Here is a 23308-nt window from a genome sequence, read left to right on the forward strand (position 1 = left end):
AAACCTATATACCCAGCAAGCTGTCAGCACTACATAAATGAGTGAATATCAAGACTACACACGTGCATGAAAACTTCTGGAAGGATATGGATGCTATTAGCTTCTTACCCAGCATTCATTCCCCTTTCTTCCTTCCTAAAAGAAGTCCTATGTTTGGGAATCTCCTTCTCCCACTTCTAGGAAGATCTCAAGTCCCAAGCTCCAGGGCTCCAACACGACTGGCCAATCAGAACACAGCCACTGTAATTGATCCAGATTGAAGGGAAGGACTTTATTGACGCAGAGGAGTGAATAACAATCTCTCCCTAGCAGTAAGAATACAGAAGCATGTTGCCGAATTGTTACTGTGGCCATCTGACCTCAGGAAGCACTAGCCTCAGCATGACTTCAGTGGTGTGGATGACCCAGAGTAGAAGTCAGAGAACTCCAGTAACACTAAGAGCGATTAAATCAACCAACCCAACATGCAGCCCAACCTTGAGCAGGATAAAGAACACCTCTGCAGCTAAGCCAGTGGAAGCTGCTGTTTCTGCTTCAGCTGAAGCACCTTGATGGATATAATCAAATGTGTTAACAGAAGTGTCCTCTGGGAACCGGGATTCAGGGGAGGCAATGTCTGCTCTTCACTTGATTCCCTTCCCCATTACTATAAGCCTGTATGGTTTATATAATTACAAAACCCAGGAACACAGAAAAGAAAGGTGAGAACAGGGAGGAGCAAGAACAAGGAGGAGACCACTCCATCTGCCTTGAAGTCCCCCAGCCAGCCTGGTGACATCTCAGTCAGGAAGATGCCACTGGAAATGTGGTGTGTTTCCTGCTCAGTGTTCGGCACTCCCTCCAATGTTGAGAACCCACAGCCCTAGGAATCATGTGAGTAATGTGGGAATGGTGCAGCTGTCTGTTGGACCCCATGGCTCCCAGGGCCACTCTACAGGCAGTGGGGGGCAGTGAGGGGATGAGCACTCTGTGGTATGTGGGGCAGCGAGGCCAGATCTGTGCCACCAGCTGTGGTCCACAGACCAGGAGCATTGGCTGTTTGCTAGACCCAGCCATGATCTACTGAATTAGAAACCACATTGCAACAGGATCCCAGCTGCCTCTGTAGACTTTCATAGTTTGAGAACACTCAGCACGTGTTACATACATCTGCCATCAACTGAGCCAGCCCTGTGCCTGTGTCCCCACAACCACAGGTCACAAACACCATACCCAAGCTGATCAAGGTTCACAGAAAGACTGGCTTCACCCTTGTGACCACTTGCAACGAGTTAAAAATCACATATATACCCAAACACCCAAAATACAGCTTTTAATATTCACGAATGGTTTTCCAGTCATGCTATCACAAATAACTGTTACGGGACAGGAAATAATGTGGGCATGTAACTGGCATTTTGTCCAGACAAAGCCAAAGCCATTCAGGCTTTGCCAGACGCCGCAGTGATTTCTCAAGCTCCACTCCTTTGGGGAGTGGAGGCTGACCACGCCTCAGGCAAGCTGCCTTCCCTTTGATTTCCAGACCACCACATTTCAAAGCAAAGGTAAAACGTGTATTTTGCATTCATTTACACCTAACTTACTTGCATGCTGTTTTCTAAGAGCTATTCAACACCCCCTAAACCTCGGGGGCATCTTTTCAAAGGACTTTAAAGTCGCTTTTGTTTTGAAACACAAATGATGCCTTCGAGGTTCTTAAAAAGGATTGAAGAAAAACTCAGAGCCCTAAGTCCAAAAGAGCTCTATGTTTGGCAACTTTCTTCCTTCCTCAAGGCTAATCGGGCTTCTGAAGGATATGGATCCTTTTACCAAAACTGTCTCAGAACTTCTCAACTTTCACTCACCTACGTTTTGAACAAATACTTCCTTACTTGTCCATTTTTTCTGACTGGACAAAGTTTCATTGAGACCCTATTAGGAGCCCAGTACTTAGGTAAGAAATGAGTGAGGACCCAGCCCAGAGTCCGCAGATAGAGAATGAGTCATCTAAGCCCGCTAATCCCTGCTTCCTTCTGTGGACAAGAGAAGCCCTTCCTCCCTCAACGTTGTTTCAACCAGAGCGACTTCATCTTGAATAGGAGCTGGATAAAATGAGGCTGAGACCTACTGGGCTATATTCCCAATAAGTTAGGCATTATAAAGTCACAGGATGAGACAGGAGGCAGGCACAAGGCACAGGTCATAAAAACCTTGCTAATAAAACCAATTGCCGTTAAAAAGCAGGGAAAACACATCAGAACCAAGATGGCAGCTGGGAGCGATGTCTCATGCCTGTAATCCCAGGACTTTGAGAGGCTGAGGCGGGTGGATCACGAGGTCAAAAGTTCGAGACCAGCCTGGCCAACATGGTGAAACCCCCGTCTTTACTACATATACAAAAGATAGCCCAGCGTGGTGGCGGGCACCTGTAATCCCAGCTACTCGGGAGGCTGATGTGGGAGAATCACTTGAAATTGGAAGGCAGAGGTTGCAGTGAGCAGAGATTGTGATACTGAACTCCAGTCTGGGCAACAGGAGTGAAACTCCCTGTAAAAAAGTAAATAAATAAAAATGAAAAAACCAAGATGGCGACAAGAGTGACCTCTGATGGTCCTCACTGCTCATTATACACTAATTATAATACATTAGTATCCTAAAGACCCTCCCACCCGCACCATGACAGTTTGCAGATGCTATGGCAACATTAGGAAGTTACCCGATATGGTCTAAAAAGAGAGGAACCCTTAGTTTTGGGAATTGCCCACCTCTTACCCAGAAACCTCATGAATAACCCACCCCTTGTTTAGGGTATAATCAAGAAGTAACAATAGAAGCAGCTGAGGGCCCCATGCCGCTGCTCTGCCTATGAAGTCGCCATTCTTTCTTCCTTTACTTTCTTAATAAACTTGCTTTCACTCTATGGATTCATCTCGAATTCCTTCTCCAGGAGCCCTCTCTTGGGTTCTGAATTGGGACCCCTTTCCAGTAACACTCCTGTGGGGAATTGATTTCAGGTGCTTCAGCTATGCAAGTGTGAGCATTTGGCTCAGGTCTAGCCAACTAAAACACACTTCTTTCTTCGGTTAGGCACTGGCTCAGCGACCGTCGCGAGGATCCCAGGATCCAAGCCAGGCCGATCAGATAACTTTTCTCACAGAGCTTGCAGGAGAATAGTCTCTTCCGCTGGAGCCCTCGGCGGGTAGGATGTAAGTGGGAGGTGTCTGAGGCCAACCTGCCAGCCTGCGAGTTAGCGACAGAGGGAGCCCTGGCCCCTACACGAAGGCCCTGACCTGTTAGACCTATTCTTGTCTGAAGACAAAGTCAGACCTGTCCCTGGAATTTTCACTTCTGTGAGCCAAGAATTTCTTACCTTTTTCTTAACCTAATTTGAGTAGGACTCCGACCTCTGAAATAGAAATGCAGACTGATCCAACCCACAGGGGCTTTAACCTCCTGTATATGGAAAACCAGCTGATTCCTCTGCAGCACCCTAGTTATAAGGATCCACAAACTCCAGGAGTGGAGCCTGAAGAGATCTTTCCAACCTTACTTCCCTTATTAAACTACGCAAACATTCTGCTCTGTCCAAACTGGTCTTGTTATGGGCTGAATTGTGCTCCCCCACCAAAGAAAAGCTCTGTTGGAGTCCTCACCCCCATACTTGAGAATATGACCTTGCTTGGAGATAGGGTTTTTTAAAAGGCTTTCAAGTTCAAGTGAAGTCATTAGGCCAGTCCTCACCTAATGGGGAGATTTGAATATGGACACTCACGTGGGGGAACACCAGGTGAGTGAAGGCAGAGGCTGGGTAATGCATCTGCAAACCAAGGGCTGTCAAAGGCTGACATCAAACCACCCGCAGCTGGGAGAGAGGCCTGGAACAGATTCTTCCTGACGGCCCCAGAGGAAACCAGCCCTGCAGACACCTCGCTCTTGGCTTCCAGCCTCCAAACAGTGGCAGGATAAGTTATTCTAAGCCACCCAGTTTTGGGTACCTGGTTACAGCAACCCTAGGAAGCTACTACCTGCCCTAAGCATGTCTCCCTCCTCACCCCCGAGTCCCCCTGCAGTTTTCTTCTGACTCCTCAGAGACGAGCACAGATGTCAGCTGCCCTGTAGGGCCTTCCGGTCACCCTCATCTCAGTCATTTCTTATTCCTCAGACATGGTCATAAAAATAAATCCTTAAATCACCTGCACTCCCTTCGTGTCCTTTTGGTAATCTATTCTCGGATATCCCTGATGTAAAATCATGGGAGCCCTCCACGGACAGAGCTCACACCCTCCCAAAGCAGCCTCTCGTGCTATTCTCAGCCCTAATTGCTAGGAAGGTCTCTCTTTATCAAGCTGAAGTCTACCTGCTGATCTTAATTCATCCCTCTTCAGCTAGGATGACTAAGTCTCCTCCCTTTCAAGTAGGATGGAGGCAGGAGAATAGGGTCTGGAGGCAGGAAACAGAGCCGATTCATACTGACTTCCCAGAACTAAATCAAATGGAAACACTTCAGCTATGACAGGAAATATCCTCTCCATTTACAGAAGGCATACACCGAGTAAATGACTTTGTACCTTTACTTCATTCTCTTCATTGACATAGGGCGTACACCAAGTGACCACTGGAAACCTCCAGAGGGTATTTAAACCCCAGAAAATTCTGTAACGGGGCTCTTGAGCCCCTATGCTCAGGCCCACCCCCACCCAGTGGAGGGTACTTTCGTTTTCCATAAATCTCTGCTTTTGTTGCTTCTTTCTTTCCTTGCCTTATTTGTGCATTTTGTCCAATTCTTTGTTTAAGACGTTAAGAGCCTGGACACCCTCCACCGGTAACATGACGATCCTACTGATTTTGAAGAAATGTAGCGTATTCTCCCCTGAGTTGTCTCTGTTCCTGCCTAAACACCCCTATTCCCTCCACCGCCCTCATGACGGTTTCCATGGCTCTCACTGCCCCGGTTTCCTCCTCTGAACACACTCAAATTTACCTGTCACTTCCCAACCTACAGCGCTTGGGACTCTGACATGTGACCTAACAACAAAGCGACCAGCTTATACCGGTTCTCCCAGGATCGTTCCGGTTTTAAATAGTGTCGTGTCGTGAGAACCCCTCAGTCCCTGGCAGTCTGGACGGTTGTTCACCCCCTCCAGCCGGCTCAAGCAACTCTGGCTTGGTATCTCGTTTTTCGTGACAACTTAATTATGCGGCTTAAATCACTTTAGCTGCTTCAGGATCACAGCTCTGACTCGGCAGATGCTTGCCTGCAGATGTCTTCTGGTTAAAAATTTAATTATTAATTGATCAGCCTGTTGTTTTGCTGTCTTAATGACCACAGTGTATGACAAAGCGATCTCATAACCCCATCTTAGGCTAGATATGACCTACATTTGGCCAGTGCCCATTGATGTATGCAGATGTAGCTTTAATCTTGAAGCAAAAAGCTTTTACTGACTTCATCCCATTGTTCACTGAATGCTGCTACATGCCAAGGACAGTGTGAGATGCTGGGGAAATAAGTGTGAAAGATGCAAGGCCCCCAACCATGAGAGGTTCACTCAGGGCTCATGGAAGGAGCACACGCACCCTCAGACATAGACAGATGTGTGGCAAAGGCTGCGTTCTTCTTCATATTCTGTTTCAGGAGGCATATGTGAGAGAGAGGATGAGAGACAGAGGCCCTGCTTCCAGCTGCCTTCCCTGGAACATGAAGCATATGCTCTGTGGCATCAGGCAGCTCAGGCAGACATTGGCCCCACACCTGACAGCCAACAACTAGACATTCCCAGGACCCTATGCACATCCACAAGATGTTTAGAAGTGAGAGATAAAAATAAAGCTCTAAGCCCCAACTGACCGAAAGGACCACTTCTTGGCCAAGAGAATCCCAGAGAAACCGTGGAAGCTGAGTTCACCACCACAGTGGATGGTAAATGGGACACATCTCATTACACCCCATCTCTCACTGCCCATCATTAGGCTTTCTACCCTATCGGCTAAACAGAAACCAGCCCTTTGAAAAGACAAGATCTTTCCCAGGCACAGCTTCTCTGCCCAGGCACCAAACAAAGACAAGATCCTTCAGCCCTCCCTAAGAGGTTGCTTCCTCTATTCCCTTTTCTTCAAATGTTCACCTTATCTTATGTCAAATGTAGATTTACTGGGCACTAACGTCTCCCAAGGATGTCATCATTTGTCTCAGTGCCAACCTAACCCCCTTCTTGTAAGGAAAATGTAGAAATACTAAACCTCCTGAGAACCTCCTTGAAAAAAACAGCCACAGATGCTTCTGTGACTTGTGTTTTTCCAGGGCACACCCTCCAGCTGGTCCAATAAACCCTAGTGATTTGAGACTCGGGCCACAATCCCTCAGAGGAGGAGGGAGGAAGAGGAGGTTGGCTAAGGCTTGAGTGTGAGTAGTAGGAGGCCTGGGCTCAGAGGAGGCCACAGCCGGTTCCCCATGCATCTGGGCTGTGAGCCATGTTGGGGAGCAGGTGACAGTGAAGACAGAGATGGAAAAGGGCACAACTGGAAAAGGAGATCTAGGACAGGTGGAAGGAGCCCCCAGGTGGCCCTGGCAGCATCAGAACCATCCCGCCCTCACTCCTGCTGGCACTGGCACCCACACCAGCCACTGCTTGAAGCTCCTGAGCCCTAAACCAAGCGCCTGCTCACTACATGAGACTATTCTTTTGTTGTTGTTGTTTTGTTTTGTTTTATGAGATGGAGTTTTGCTCGTCATCCAGGCTAGAGCGCAGTGGAGCGATCTCAGCTCACTGGAACCTCTACCTCCTGGGTCAAGCAATTCTCCTGCCTCAGCCTTCCCAGTAGCTGGGATTACAGGCACCCACCACCACACCTGGCTAATTTTTGTTTTTAATAGAGATGGGATTTCATCATGTTGCCCAGGCTGGTGTCGAACTCCTGACCTCAGGTGATCTGTACATGGGACTATTCTTAAAAGAACAGTAAGAATCCCAGATCAAGACCCATTACTGGGACTTCAAGGGGACCAAGATTCTTGGGCTGCTCTGCTTGCTGTTTGCTACCTTCTTGTTGGGACCTTGATTGAAATGATTAGGCGCTCAGCTTTGGGGAAGAAGTTCCTTTTTGGGAAGGTGGCTCACCTCCAGCCCAGAAGCTTGGGCTCAGGATGCCTGTGAGTGCTCCATCCAGACCAGCAGAACCACAGGGACAGCAGATTTCAGGTTACCTAGGGATGGTGGAGGGGACCGGGGAGTCTCATGGGCTTGTAATACCCATTTTTCTGAGATGGTTTAATTATTTTTTTCTCTCTTTTCTTATTTCCCCAGTTCCCCACTGCCTACTGAGCCCTTTAGAAATGCAAAATACAGCCCAGAAGCGGTGGCTCACACCTGTAATCCCAGCACTCTGGGAGGCCAAAGTAGGTGGATCACCTGAGGTCAGCCTGGCCAACATAGTAAAACCCCGTCTCTACTAAAAATACAAAAATTAGCTGGGCATGGTGGCTCAACACCTGTAATCCCAGCTACTCAGGAGGCTGAGGCAGGAGACTCGCTTGCACTCCGGAGGCAGAGGTTGTGGTGAGCTGAGATCGCACCACTGTTTTCCATACTGGGAGACAGAGAAAGACTCCAGAGGAAGAAATGCAAATACAGCCTTTTACCTCCCCCTTCACCACTCCCTACGAGGCAAGTTCTTCTATCTGCTCCAAAACAGAAGTCTGGAAAGTTACAAGTGGATTGATTGCCTGTCAAGGAAGGTGCCAGCAGTCACCAGTCCGAACAACCAGTAGGGAAGGCATCAGAGCTAGCATGGACCCCTCACTCTTGTTTATTCTCCTCCCCTCCCTTTTAAAAGTGCCCACTTTCTGCTCCAAAAGCAAAGCAGCACATTTAAAGACCAGACACCTCTTCCCCTAAGCTGGCTTCAGAGTAACTGCTTTCTTTATACCAGGCCTCGCTCTTGTTCACTGGACTCTGCATGTGATGAGAGCAATGAACCCCCTGTTCAGTTACAGGTGCAGGGAGGTTTTAGGGAGCGATGACAAAGTTTTGAAACTAGAGAGAGCTGGGGCTTGCACAATATTATGAATACATTATCACCAAAATGTACACTTTAAAAGGTGGCCGGGTGCGGTGGCTCACGCCTGTAATCCCAGCACTTTGGGAGGCTGAGGTGGGCAGATCAGAAGGTCAAGGGATCGAGGCCATCCTGGCCAACATGATGAAATCCGTCTCTACTGAAAATACCAAAATTAGCAGGGCACGGTGGCACAAGCCTGTAGTTCCAGCTACTTGGGAGGCTGAGGCAGGACAGTCACTTGAACCCGGGAGGTAGAGGTTGTAGTGAGCCAAGATTGCACCAATGCACTCCAGCCTGGCAACAGAGCAAGACTCCATTTCAAGAAAAAAAAAGGTGTAGTGTATGCTATATGAATTTAACCTTGATTAAAAACATAATAAAAAATAAAAAGGATCCCTGGCCCCAAAGTGCTCACTGAGGACACCAGAGGTGCAAGGTCACAGCAGATCTTTCTTTACCTGGCACAATGTCAGTCTCTCACCCAAGGAACAGGCTACCACTGTGGCCTCGTGACCTCCCTAAGCCCCAACATGCTCAGCAAACCCTGAACACAGATGGCCTGGCTCCACATGTGAGCTGAGCAAGAAACCCCTCCCACAAAGAGCTGGCTGTCTGATGCTGTCACCTTTGTCCAGACCCCACTGGCTGCTCTGATGACAAGGTGGTTCCTATAGAGCAAGGCCAAGAGAGACCCAGGAGCTGCAGACCCCCAGGCATAGCCCCACCTGATCCTTGGTCATCAATGTCAGCACAAGCATCAAACCCATTGCCCCATATGGCCCCTCAGAGAGGGCAGCACATCCTCTGTGCTTATTAAGGAAACTTCCACCCCATTTCCTATGTCCCCATTGTGGAGCTTCTCCACTGCAGGCGCAGAAGTCCGGAAAACCCTCTGCTTCCTTGGCAGATGCTGCTGTGCTGACAGCCCCCAGCCAGTCTGCAGCCTGACTGGCAGGGAAGCTGTCAGGAAAGACAGCTTTCAAGAGTGGCTGTTTTAACAGCTTCCCAAGATCATCAACATTGGGCAGCTGGACCACAAAGTGAAATCTCACATTTATTTAAACTCAGTAAAGGGAAGCTGGCTTCTGCTGCCAGAAAGACAGGCTGCAGCCAACAAGGTCTGATCTCACCTCTGCTGGGAAGGATTCACTAGGAATAAAGGCATCACACAGGTACAAGCAGGTCTCCCCAACTGTGCCAGAAGAAACAGAGGCAGCAGGTGGGTCTATCTTATCTCAGATTTCCAAGAAGCTGCCTCAGAATAGGCACCCCATATGAATTTGATATATGAATGAGTGAGTGAGTAAATGAATGAATGGATGGGTGGACATTTTAATCAAGTTATTTAAGAAAGGCCAGTTATGAAGAAGTACATTTTCTAGGGCGCAGGAGGCCTCTAACAGGGGTCCAACTGAAGCTGTGATGCTATCACCCTATTACCATGGCAGAACAGAGAATGGAAGGTAGGGTGGGGACAGTAATTAAAGCCACATCGTCAGGGTGAGGACAGTCACGAGAGTGTGCCATCTTTGGGTCTGAGTATTGGTTTCCTAGGGCCGCCATAACAAAGCACACCAACTCTAGGCAGCTTAAAAGAGCAGAACAGCTCTCACGGTTCTGAAGGATAGAGCTTCAAAATCAAGGCATCAGCAGGACCATGCTCTCTCTAAAAGCTCTAGAGGAGGGTACTTCCCTGCCTCTTCCAACGTCCAGTGGCTGCCTGCAACCCTTGGCTTACAGCCACATCACTCGGATCTCCACCTCCAGTGTCACCTGGTGTTCTCCCTGTGTGCCTCCGTGTCTCTGTTTTCTCTTCTTAAGGACACCAGTCATTGAATTAAGGGCTCATCCAGTATGACCTCCTCTTCATTGATTACACCTGTAAAGACCGTTGTTTCTAAATAAGATCACATCTGAGGTTCTAGGGGGACCTCCTCTTGACTGATTATATCTGTAAGGACCTATTTCTAAATAAGATCACATTTGAGGTTCTGAGGGGAAAATGGATTCTGAGGGGGACACTCTTCAGCCTGGTAAAGTTCGTCGTGGCGTACCCTGAACAAATGCCCACTGCAAGAGGCCATCCTTCCAAACTGAGTTGCTTCTGTACAGCAAGCAGTGGGCTTCTTGCTGTACAGCTGAACCCAGGCCCAGAGTTTGAGATGGGACAGGAGAGAAATCTATGGTTCCCCATGTGACCTGGCATCTCAACGTCAAATCCCAGAGTCCTCTGCACAGGGAGAGGCCTCAGCATTCTTGTTGCTGGAAAAGTAGAGATTTGGCACCATTAGCAAGACAGGGTTATGGGGAGGAAGTATCTTCTCACATCCACTCACCACCTATGGAGCCTGGTGACCTTAGAAATGAGGCAGCCACAGAACAAAATGGCCAAATCTCAGGCAGGGCGAGGAGAAAGAAGGGGAAATTGGGAAAAAATAAAGTGTACTGAGCAGTAACCATGCCCTGGTGCTCTACAAACACGGCCTCATTTAGTCTTCACAGTGTCCGCAGTTGGGAATGGAGGGGCTGCTGGAAACTTACAATCAAAACAAGAGCAGCCTCTTCTGCTTCCTAGGGGAGTGGCAGAGTTCTTTTCATGGACATGGAACTCTTGGTTTTGAAAGACAAGGTGCCAGCTAGCCAGGATAGAAGAACGTCTCTATCAAGAAAAACCCAGACATTCCACCCACCACCCCAACCCAGAAGCCCTAGAGACAGGAAGCCAGGGCACAGCAGAGACAGAGACAGGGAAAGTCTCCCCAGGGAGAGCACAGTTCTAATGCCAGGGTGGCAGGCTGGTGGGCTAGACTGAGGAGGAAGGCAGTGAGCAATGGGTTCCCCTTGCTGGGATGACAAGAAAACTCAGGAAGAGAAACACTGATTGCCAGGGCTGCCCCTTTGTTATCCCCAGACCTTCTGCAATACCCCCACATGCAAATTGGCATCAGTGGAGACTGCTGTCCTGGAACCCAGAGCCACTGGCAGGAAAGACCTAAGGCACCCCAGAGCAGAGCCGGGAGGAGGCCTGTGGAGCAGGAGGTGGAAGACAGCTGGGCAGCCACCCCAGGGCCCCCGGACACCCTAGGAAGGAGGAGATTTGGGATTTCCCATAGGACTGTGATGAACATTTATGTTATTTGAGTGTTTTATGAAGGAGAGATCCGAGAAGTTGAAGGACTCAGCCACACCCCTACAGGGAAGGTATTACCTCCATTCCACAGGAAAGTAAGCCACAGAACATTTGCACAGGCCACCTGAGACCACAGCTGCCGAGGAGCAAATGTGGAATCTGCACCCAGGTCCGAGCTGAGCCCAAGCTCATGCCCCTTTTGTCCACCAGTCTTCCCCTGAAAGGGGTATGAACTCATCTCCTTTTCAAGGCCTTGGCAATCGGAAGGACTCAGCTGATACTCAGCAACTCCAATGAGCTGGTCTATGCCCGTCAAAAAGACACCGACAACATCACCCTCAGCAAAAGGAGGCCTAGAATGAGGAAGGCAATGGCTACTTTGTGCCCTCTACCTAATTCCTATCTTTTCAAAAGCCCAGGCCTGGGACCCAAATGAATGATCTACTCCTTGTCACAAGAGGGTATTCAGTCTATAGGCCTGACTTTGAAAGCAAAAGTGGAAGGGAACAAATCGATTTACCTACAAAGTCTTGCACCCATGGTGACCCAACAGAGCAACAGCCATCTTTTCTCCAATTTGTACATCTTGATGGTGGGATAGGGTAGCTGGCTGAAACATCACAGTTTAGCAAGACAGGTGTGGCCTTACAATTAAAATAGCTTTTCAATAATTATCAACTAGTGAACATGGGCTGGGAGGATGTACGTATTGGGAGAAAGGACACAGCCTGTCACCTGCTCCTGGCCGACATGGAGGACTGACCCCCAGGCAGTGCCTTTTGGCAGCTCTTCTGTGCTTGAGGGAGAGGCTCCTGTCCACAGATCTCTGTGCCCATCTCTAGATTCTCTGAGTCACACCCAAGAACCCTGGACACGTCAGTGCTATACAGAGGGAGGACAGTTGCTTAGACCTGGTGGCCAGGAAGATAAGGTAGAAAGCGTGACAACTTCCCCCAAAGACATCAAAGCCCCACACATTCATAATAGAAGCTACTGGGCAGTTCCAGGGGCTCATGCACTGCCACCCTTCTATCTTAAAGGTCATTTCCTAAGATGCTGAGTGCCAACCCGGTAGCCTAATGGGTTAACCATATGCAAAGCTCACCCGGTCCTTTTAAGAACCAGGCAGTGTGTAATGCAATGTTATTTGCAACAGCAAAATCTCTGAAAATCACCAAGGCCATGACCATCTGGCCAGTCAGCTGACACAGTTCTTAACTCACATGTTTTTATTGTTAAAACTTTATCTTCAGAAGCTCTCCCCAGGTTCTGATAAGCATAAATATTCAGTGCAAAATGGACAAGTCCATTCAACCTTAGAAAAGAGGACTTTCTTTTACTGGTTTTTAATAGCAATCAAATTATTTTTATTTATTGATTTATTTAATGTGTGTGTGTGTGTGCATGTGTGTGTGTGTGTGTGTGTGTGTGTGTGTGTGACAGAGTCTCACTCTGTCACCCAGGCTGGAGTACAGTGCTGTGGTCTTGGCTCACTGCAACCTTGCCTCCCAGGCTCAAGTGATTCTTTTGCCTCAGCCTTCCAAATAGCTGGGATTACAGGCACACACCACCATGCCAGGATAATTTTAGTAATTTTAGTAGAGACAGCGTTTCATCATGTTGGCCAAGCTGGTCTCGAACTCCTGACTTCAAATGACCCACCCACCTCAGCCCCCTAAAAGTGCTGGGATTACAGGCATCAGCCACCACACCCTGCCAAAGTATTTAACTGCGGAAAACTACACGTAACATAAAAGTGACCATCTTGACCACTTTTCCAGCGTATAGTGCATTAGGGATGAATACCTGCACCTTGCTGTGCAGCCACCAGCCATCTCCAGAATGTTTTCATTTTGCAAAACTGACAGTCTGCACCCATTCAACAACAACTCTCCATTTTCTTTTATTTTTGAGCTTTAAATCTCCTATTAATAGAACATGGTATATGGTAATTCACTTTCCAGCTCAAAAATTTCTGGAAACATTATGCGTAGAGTCTTAAAAAGCACCAGCACCCTCCTCCGCCCCACCAGAGAGTTCACAGGAAAACGGTGCGGGAAGAAAGGGACAGAACAAAGAGACGCAGAAGCAAAGGTAAATGAATGTTTCATGAGAGAGAGGCCTGGGAAGTGCAGACTCAGGGTGGCAGCATTTCAACCATGAGATCACCTTGGGTCATCCCGGGCTCTGGCCTAATTAACTTTTACAGAGGAATCTTCCCAGCACCAGGGTGATGAGCAAGACTCATTTTGGGACCCTGAGCCACCCTCTCAGTGGATATGACCCCACCAGGCAGCATGCATGAACAGCCATTCCCCTCTGAGCAAACTGCTAAGTAACGTCTAGAAAAAAAAAAATTGGCCTCAATATTTGCGGGGTGGAAAATAGAACCATTCTGAGACCATACGTTAATTCAAATTTCACAATGTAACCCTGAATTTGTGAGTGTTTAAAGGACCTCCAGGGCCCATCTTCAAACAGATACACACTAAGAATAACTTCACAGGGAAATATTTATTTCTTGAGACTCTTGCAGGCTGCCCTTTGCCCTTTGCCAACAACAGATGAATTCCTACCCACAAAGAAAAGCCATGGCCCTAATTTTTCAAGCAAGCAGACCAAGGCTATGCTGAGCAGAACGGGAGAACAAGACTCCTGGGCTGGCATCAAGAAGGTCAGAGCCCAGAATTGCCTCTCTGAAGATACCTGTGCCCACAGTCACCCTGTGCTGGAGAACCCAGCAGGTCTAGGATGCTGTGACCAGTCCTGAGGCAGTTCTGCACCGGCCTGCCACAGAAGGAGGCGATCATGTAAGCAGGGGAGGGAGCAGGGGCACCTTGAAGACGCTCCCAGTTCCCTGACGTGCCCAGGTCCTTGGCCTCTCTTACTCCAAGAATGGAGAAAGGGGCCATGGAGGCACGGTGAGCTTACCCTTCAAATAAATATCAGGGACTCAAAGAGCTTTGCAGAGAGCAATTTATTAGACAGAAAGAGAGAGAGAGAGAGAGAGAGAGAGAGAGAGAGAGAGAGAGAGAGAGAGACAGCTCCCACACTCCCATGAGAGGGGATCCAAGGGAGGAATCCGTATAGGTAAGAAGAAGCGGGATTTTAACCCTGAAGTTATTCCTGCCCCATTCATGTTCTCGTCCAATGAGAGGAGTTCTTTCAAACTTCCTCTGGAGTGATTGATCTTTGACTTTGATACTGGATTTGGCTACTTGGTCCCCCAGCAGAACTCCCTCCTCCCAGAGCTTTCGGCAGGCCTTTGAACAAAGAGGCTTTCCTGGATTTCTCTACCTAGCCCGCATGCGGGAAGGTCAGACAAAGAACTTTACATTTGAAACCCCTCTGGTTCCCAGATGGAGGAAAAACGATGCCACTTGCAGACCCAGAAAGAGTTTTTTTTCTTAACACAGACCTGCAATCAACCAGGGCTTCAACATCTCTGTGCATCAGCCTTGAACCTGGGTACAGTCTTCCTGCTCATCGTAATCTAATTATCATAATCTAATTTTAGGAAGTAATTGTGGACACACACAAAAGAAAGGCAGAGAAACAAAAATGTTCTTTGTAGGATTGTTTTCGGAATCCAGTGACTGGAAACAACTGAATTTCCAACTGTCTGCGGCAGATTGAACACAAGGATTTTTGTCCACAGGCTAGGGGAGAAGCTTCCCAAAGACAAATCGTCTCTAATGGTTTTGATGACATGAAAAAGGATTCACAATTGGATAAGTACACATAAATATAAAACAAAAGCATGTCCAGCGTGAGGGTAAGCAGGTAGGCTTTCTCACCGGTATGAAGTTTGTATTATAAAAATCTGTGGTTGGCTAGCAAGATCATGAATACTATGGGATTGCGAGAAAAACAATTAAATGACCTCCAATATGCTTCGAAACTACTGTAAGTATAAGTTCATTTATTGTACTTGCATTAAATGGAGTAACCCCCTGGAGAGGGGTTACTATAGAAATAGCATCAGAGCTGGTACCCTGCCTGAGGCAGTACTGGGAGGGACTGAGAATCCTACAGGTAGCCAGGCCCATACCTCACACTGGCCAGGAGTGGGAAGGCGTCACTGGAGAGTCTGGGGGCTGAGCGATAACTGTTCCTCATGTCCCCATGGCCTGGGTGGACTGCTGAGTCTGTCCCGCAGACTACAGCAGAGTGGCAGAAGAATAGAGTATGCATATACAGGTATTTTGCCTGTCAGCGAGGCTAGGGGACTGCTGGCAGCAGCACCAGCAGTGGCCTTGATAAGCCAGCGATGCTCACATTTATTTAGTACAGATTTAATGACAAAAGCCTAGAGCAAACACCATTTGTGGGTAATTAACATTGTCGACTCTCCCAAGTGGGGGGCAGTCTGGCATGTGGATGATCAATTTCTGGAGAAATAGGTAAACAAACTTACCTAGATAAATTCCTTTGCACTTCCTTGTCATCTGCCCTTTGCCATTAGCTCAAGGTAAGAGGATCAGGCTGCCTTCAGCAATAACCCTTTCCCAAAGCTTTTGCAAAATCTCCCAGCCTTCCAAGAAGGTTTATGTCTTTCCTATCATTTTTCCCACCACCCTGATGGATCTCCTACAGTGGACTGCGAGTGGACAGGAACATGAAAGCTCCCGTAGGCCCCATGAGGTCATGAGGCCCTGCAGGGGTGATCTCAGGCCAGCCACCTTCCCTGGAGATGTGTGGTCAAGATGAGGCTGCAGCCTGAAGGCTCCATCTGGGCCCAAGCTTGAAACCCCTGAAAGGCCAGGACAGGGAAGACTGTCCAGAGAAGACATTACAAAGAGGCAGGTGGCACAGATGAATTCAAACCCCCTTTTTTCAAGCCACCCTGAGGTTACCCCCAAATATCATCATGTGAAAATAAGGCAAGTAGAATACTACCTGAGTAGGCCTTTACCCAAAGACACAGGCTTCCAAGAGGAGCGACTGAATCAGAAAAAGACCATGTCAATGGTTTAGAATGAACTTCTACCACCTCCTACCCCACTGCCACTACCCAGTGGAATGGGATCCGCCAATGACAAACAAATGCATTCTCTCAAATTTCTACTTTTTTTTTTTTTGCTCACTTCTGAGTTGTACACATTGTCTTAAAATTTCAGTAGGCAAAACTGTACTTGGTGCGGGACTTTCATAGCCCAATTGTTCACTGCGGGCTTATGGGAAATTTTTATTCATTTTCTTTTTGGTTTACCTATGTTTTCTAAATATTCTACAATAGACATGTATTTTTTTACACAAGTAAATAATTGCTTGATTCATTATTACTTTTTATTATTTTGAGACAAGGTTTCACTCCATCACCCAGGCTAGAGTGCAGTGGTACGATTTCAGCTCACTGCAGTCTTGACCTCCTGGGCTCAAGCGATCCTCCTGCTTCAGCCTCCCAAGTAGCTGGGATTACCGGCTCACCCCACCATGCCTGGGTAATTTTTCAGTTTTATTATTTATTTATTTTTATTTTCGTGGACATAGGATCTCCCTTTGTGGCCCAGGGTGGTCTTAAACTTCCAGCCTCAAATGTTCCTCTCTCCTCAGCCTCCCAAAATGCTGGGATTACAGGTGTGAGCTACTGTGCCTGGCCTGCTTAGTTTATCTTTATTTGCCTTGGCTGGGCATCTGTTTTCCATTAGTGCTCCCACCCTGCAGGGAGCACAGGAGGGTAGACTCACCTGGCAGCGGGCAGCCCAGGATCTCCATTCTCATGCAGATGCTCCCGTTATCAAACCAGGACTGCGGGTTTACGCGGATGTAGCGGGCCACCATGGGGACGGGCAGCTCGTTAAGAATGGGGATCTCCTTCTCACTGTTTCCTTGAAATATCTATTTATGCTCAAGGGAGAAAAGGAAAATCTTTTAGTGCTTAATTACCAAGGGATAAAGGGTCAGAATTCATTCATTCAACAAGACCTTACTGAGGAAAACCGAATGTGTGCTAGGCACTGAAGAGAAAAAAATAAATGACTCAGACCTGGATCCTGCCCTCAGAGCCTCCATCTAGTTGCTATGGTGGGAGGGGGCTCTGGTAATTATACACTGTAGGAAAAATCTGTTGGTGTCACGGCAAAGGGACAGCTAGAGAGCTTTTGGATTTCAGAAGATGGAGAGGACCAGGCAAAGTTTTGGGGAAGAGGGGTGGTTTGAACTGGCATTGAAGGAAAGCTATTTAGATCTATAGGGATGAGAGGGTATCCAGAGAAAATGGACAATGAGTACAGAAGCCTAAACGTGGGATTCACCGGCAGAAGAGCAGCTGGTTCACTTTTACAAGGACACAGGACTTTGTGTAGGGGATAAGAATGAGAAATAAGGTTGAAAAAGGAGGCCACAGTCAGACAAGTCAGACTGTGTAAGACATTGGATACCATGCGAGGAATATGCACTTGAGAATCTGAAGAAGACAGTGACGGGATCAGGACTGACTACGCTGGAGCTGATCATGGAACTAGAAGGCCAAGGTCATGAAATGAAGTTAGGAAACTCTTAAGAACAGCTGCAAGGGGCCCCAGCAGGCCTCATGCATGAAACCTCCAGGGCTAACTTGCAAATTGCGTTAAGAGGCTGGATCCCTCCAGTTCCCTAATGGGAGTAAAGGCTGAATTTTATATTAGCTCTAAATGTGTGTCACTTGCTGCTGGGCTTCAGGGCATGGGAGGGGGGTCTCTGTCCATAAAACTCTCATGGTAGGTTTGAGTTGACAAATTCACAAATCTTCAAGGAATTGATCATACATTTGCCTCTCTTTGCAAAACCCCACCCAGCCAGGCACCAAAGGCATGACTAGATGGAGGAAGAGACTCACCATGTCTCCAGATCCATTCTTAACAGTGACCCACGTATGGCTGTCATTGCTCACCATGACCTTATAGGATGTCACCCAGTCACTCCTATGAGAAAATAAAACATCATTAGGACTACACACTTTAAAATGTTTATTCTTCCATGAAGAGGTTTAGAGGTAAGGATAGCAGGTGCCAGGGGTAGACAGCACTGGGTCAAACCGTGGCTCCAGAACATTTACAGTTCTGTGACCTCAGCCAGGCAACTACCTGACCCATCTATGCCACTATTTATTCATCCATAATATGGGAATCATAAAAGCATCAACCTTAAAGAAGTAATGTAAACGTAATATAACACCCTGTAATCACTTAGAACAAGGCCTAGCCCCCAGTAATCACTAACCATTGATCACACACATAAAGATATTCAAATGTGTATGTATCTTTTTGCATTGAACACCTACATCACACCCAAGAAGCTTAACGGAAAAATAATCTCAGTAAAGGTTGCAAACTGGTCTAACAATGTTGATTGATAAGTTGATTTGGGAATATAACAAATGAGATCTTACCAATGACAAAAATAAAATCTTGAGTCTCTAAGAGATACTGGGTTTCTACTTGGCTGTCACAGTCACACAGACAATCCCCACCCCAGAAAGAATCAAGTCATGACTGGACCCAAAGCTATACCCTGATCATCACACCTGACTGCACGAATTTTGGGGGAAGGGGGTAAAACAGCCATAATTTAACTTTCCAGAGTGGAGGCCAACCTGATAGACTTGCCAAGAAAAGTGACCTGCACATTTTTTTTCTCTCTGCCTCAGTTGTTTATAATATTAGCTGTTGAACAATACAGGGAAGTCTTCCTGAGTACCCCCACTTTTAATTTTTAAAACATTGGAACTAAGCACCAACTTACCAGTTTTTGTTTTGTTTTGTTTTAGAAAATTCTGCCCATTGAAGTATGGAATCCTTTTCCTACTGTAGGCCCTGCTTGCCCTCAGTATTCAGATCTAGCCCAATGAGGTTTTGAGTTTCCTGTTTAAATTTATACTGCCCAGTAGAGTTTATTTTGAAAGAACAGCTCATTCTATGATTCTGGTTCATCTGACTGACTTGTCGTGAAAATGATTCTCAGGTGCTTTTCTATGTGCTTGGAAATAAACCCTCATCTCACACCTTCTCTTCTCCCCTCTTGTTCCCACCAGCTCTGTCTGAATACCTACTAGAAGCCAGAATTGATCACAAACCACATTCCTCCTCTGAGAGTCACCAGTTCTATCCCAGGGCTGTGGAGAGAGGTGCATTAGCATTGCCTTAACAAGAAAAGCAGCTCAGCCACAACTCCTTCCTTTGTCCTGGACAATTATCAACACCCAGAATAGCAACCTGTTTCCCACATTCAAATAATTTCCAAATGACTTGTAACTGCAGTTCACTTTGCTGTCTGTTTTTCAACAGATAAAGCCTGAGGCTGATACAGCAAGAGAGACAACAGAGGCAGGAGCTATATCCTCCCGAGATAGAGGCGATGAATGTAGGAAACCTCTCAGTCAAGAGAAGCACAAGACGATAAGAGGGAAGTAGAGAAAAAAGAAAAGGAGAGGGTGGGGAAAAAAGGAAATGAAAGCCAAGTAATAATTCTCAAATTAAAAAGATAATAAGAAGAATACCAATCCCCTACTTAGGTCTGAATCGTAATTGTTTCTATGGCTCAGAACTATCTTCTGAACTGCAAAGCTACATCATATCCTCCTGCCTACGTGACCCCTCTACTTAATAATGTCTCTGTGACATCTCAAATTTAACTTGCCTTAAAAGAACAGATTCATGCCTTCCGCTCTACATGCTGACATGGCAGTCCACCAGAGGCCCCGCCCCAGGAAGGGTATTGCCATCCACAGAGAGGCCAAAATCCCAGTGTTACTCTGGGTGTCCCACCTTCTTTTCCTCCCTGATATGCTTTGGCTGTGTCCCCACCCAAATTTCATCTTAAATTGTAGCTCCCATAATCCCCATGTGTCATGAGAGGGACCCAGTGGGAGGTAATTAAATCATGGGGTAGATTCTTCCGATGTCATTCTCGTGATAGTGAATAAGTCTCAAAAGATCAGGTGGTTTTGTAAAGGGCAGTTCCCCTGCACATGCTCTCTTGCCTGCCGTCATGTAAGACATGACTGCTCCTCTTTCACTTTCTGCCACGATTGTGAGGCCTCCCCAGCCATGCGAAACTGTGAATCCATTAAATCTCCTATTCTTTATAAGTTACCTAGTCTCAGGCATTTCTCCATAGCAGTATGAAGATGGACTAACACCCTCCCCTATATTGAATCTATCACCAAGTTCTGTCAGTTTTAACTCCCGCATTTTTCAAGAATGTATCCAACTCTCTCCACCTCCCTGCCAACACCCCAGTTCACTCTCTCAGGCCCCTGGCATCTAAATTGCTCCCCCATCTATCTTGCAGTCAAGAGTTTACTTTTCCAATGAAATATTTTCATGTCATCCCTGCTTAAAATAGCTCTTATTTTAAGTCGTCTTTAAGTATTGTGCTATCTCAGTATTAACAAAATCCTCATCACTTTCTATGAGACCCTTGCTTGCCTTGCGTTTTCTGTGTTCTTTCTTTCCATTCCTGATACTGTTTATATCCTCTCTTGCCCCAGGGCCTTTGCACATACTGTCGCAACTGTCTGAACTCCTCTTCTTCTCTCCTCCTCTGTCCGTCTTTAAATTATTCAGACTGTAAACCAAATTGTAAAAAGCCCATCCTAACCCTTCAATCTAGCCAAATTCTTGCCTTATATGCTTTCTTTCATAGTTTAATTCAGTTTTTAATTTCATACTCCTTTCTGGAATTACCCGATACTGTCATTCTCTGCCACTGAAGATAAGCATCTCACAGATGGAAGAAAGAAGGCCCATAGCACTTGGAGGACAGAAAGGATGCTGGTGCCCCAGGAGAGCAGAGGAAGGGACAGGAGAGCAGGGCCAGGGCATGGTGGGCTTTTAGGCCATTTGATAGGAGTGGAACTTCCTCTGTCAGGCAGTAGGGAGCTATGCCTCTTGACGTTCACCAAGGATGGTCAAAGTACCTGAAGGCCCATTAGAAAGTCTCATCTGCTTCCAAAAATTCTACCATAATAGAATGCTTGCCAATCAGAGGTTCTTTGTTTTTTAGCTGTTTGGAAACTAACTCCCCTTTCTACCACCTTTGAACTGCTAATAAAATAAGCACGATCATAGATGGGTCCTTTTGTCATAGGTTGATGAAGCCTTTGTTCATTTTGTTTCAGACTTTCATCTTCGACAATTCTTATCGTTGCTTATAATTATGCTTTATTCATTCTCACTGCTTTCTACTATTCTACTCTGAGAATAAACACCACCATTTATTTATCAGTGTTATTGCTAATGGATTTGGGTGTTTCCAGCTTGGATTCTTAGGAATAGTGTTTCTGTGAACATTCTTGCATGTATCTTTTAGTGAATTTATACAAAATTCTGTTTGGCGTATCATTAAGAGTAGAACTGCTAAGTCACAGGGTGAGAGGGTAGACATATGTTCATATACCTATGTTCACTGCAGTATTTTCCAAATTAATTATACCTATTTGTATCCAGACCAGTAATAAATAAGAGTCTAGTTGTTCCACACTCTTACTGATACTTGATATCATCTTCCTTTTATATTTTAGCCGTTCTTGATGGGTGTACCCTTTTATCTCATTGTTGATTTTATTTTAATTTACCAATGACTGATGAAGTTCAATATTTTTTGTGTTCACTGGGTATCTGAATACTATCTTTTAAGAAGTGCCTACTCAAGTTTTCCCCCTTTTTCAATTAAGTTGTCTGTCTCTCTCACATTGATTTATAGAGCTCTTTATACATTCTAGATATGAGTTTCTGTTGAGTATATGTATTGCAAACATCTCCTCCAATTTTGTCTGCTTTTTCATCCTCCTTGTAGTATGTATATGTATATATATATATATTGAGACAGGGTATTGCTCTGTCACCCAGATTGGAGTACAATGGCACAATTATGGTTCACTGCAGCCTCAACCTCCCAGGCTCAAGCAATCCATCCACCTCAGCCTCCCAAGTAGCTGGGACTACAGGCATGCACTACCACACCAGGATAATTTTTGTATTTGTGCGTGTGTGTGTGTGTGTGTGTGTGTGTGTAGAGATGGGGTTTTGCCATGTTGCCCAGGCTTGTCTCAAATGCCTGGGCTCAAGTGATCTGCCCACCTTGGCCTCCCAAAGTGCTGGGATTACAGGTGTGTGCCACCATGCCCAGCCTGTGGTATCTTTTGATGAGGAAAAATTCTTAATATAATCCAATCTTAGCTGGTTTTTTTCTGTATGCTTTTCAGTATTTTTGTTCTTTTCAATGCATTTTTGCCTACTCCAAGATGATAAAGATATTCACCGATGTTTTCTTCTAAAAAACTTTTTTCTTCTTCTTCTTCTCACAAACAGAGGTTTTATTGCGTTTGGTCCACAGTTGAGTTTCACATTATCTCATGGAGCAGGGCCCCGGGGTGAGCGTTCTGGTGCAGTACTTGGCGGGGTGTGTTGCCCGAGGAGATGGAGCAGTCTCCCGGCCACCATGGTGAAACCCTGTCTCTACCAAAAATACAAAAATTTGCCAGCATGGTGGAGCACCTGCAGTCCCAGCTATGTGGGAGGCTGAGGCAGGGGAATCCGTTGAGCTCGGGAGGTGGAGGTGCTGTGAGTGAAGATTGCCCCACGGCACTCCAGCCTATATAACAGCAACAACTGAAAAAAACCCACTGAGGCTACGGGAAGGGCGGGGTAGCGTGGAGACGGGGTCACTGGCCCCAACAACTCAGAAGTCCGCTTCCTTGTACAGGCCTCACTTTCCCCACCAGGCCCCGGGGCAGGTCTGAGGGTCGGAGGGAAATCCAGCCACTTGGGAGCCTGAGACGTTCAACATCGTGGCCAGGCCCCCTTTCCAGGGGACTCATTGCCCAGCACCCTCCCCACTGTCCCCGCCCCATTCCTTGGCGGCGGTGGTAGGGGGGAGTATTTTTCTTTTGTTAATACTTCCTGAAATTTTTGCGGGTACAGAAACCACAAACTGATCGGGTGACAAAAGTGAGAAGAGAGGAGGCAACCAGAAATCTTCAGGGACCCGTTCCCTCCAAGCCCAGGCCTCTCCTCCCCAGCACAGCTCGGCCCACAGCCTGGATGTGCCAGCAGGGACCCTGACCCTACAGGTATCAGGATACAACCTTGACCCCTTCCCCCCCGCCCCGAGCCCAGTGGATCAGTCCTGGGAAGGACCAAGGCAAGGGGGAGAAAG

General features: G+C 46.9%; 1 protein-coding gene across 2 annotated transcripts in view; it reads right to left on the bottom strand.

The window, feature by feature from the left end:
• The window catches only part of CPXM2 (carboxypeptidase X, M14 family member 2), a 254732-nt gene that overhangs the window by 34524 nt on the left and 196900 nt on the right, over positions 1–23308 (bottom strand). For both annotated transcript variants that reach the window (XM_078344084.1, XM_035269392.3), the window contains exons 5-6: positions 17988–18072; positions 16858–17008 (exon numbers count right to left, since the gene is read on the bottom strand). In XM_078344084.1, coding sequence (XP_078200210.1) covers positions 16858–17008; positions 17988–18072 — 236 coding nt within the window. The remainder of the gene's footprint in view (positions 1–16857; positions 17009–17987; positions 18073–23308) is intronic.

This window comes from Callithrix jacchus, chromosome 12 (assembly GCF_049354715.1).
Source record: "Callithrix jacchus isolate 240 chromosome 12, calJac240_pri, whole genome shotgun sequence".
Taxonomy (NCBI): Eukaryota; Metazoa; Chordata; class Mammalia; order Primates; family Cebidae; genus Callithrix; species Callithrix jacchus.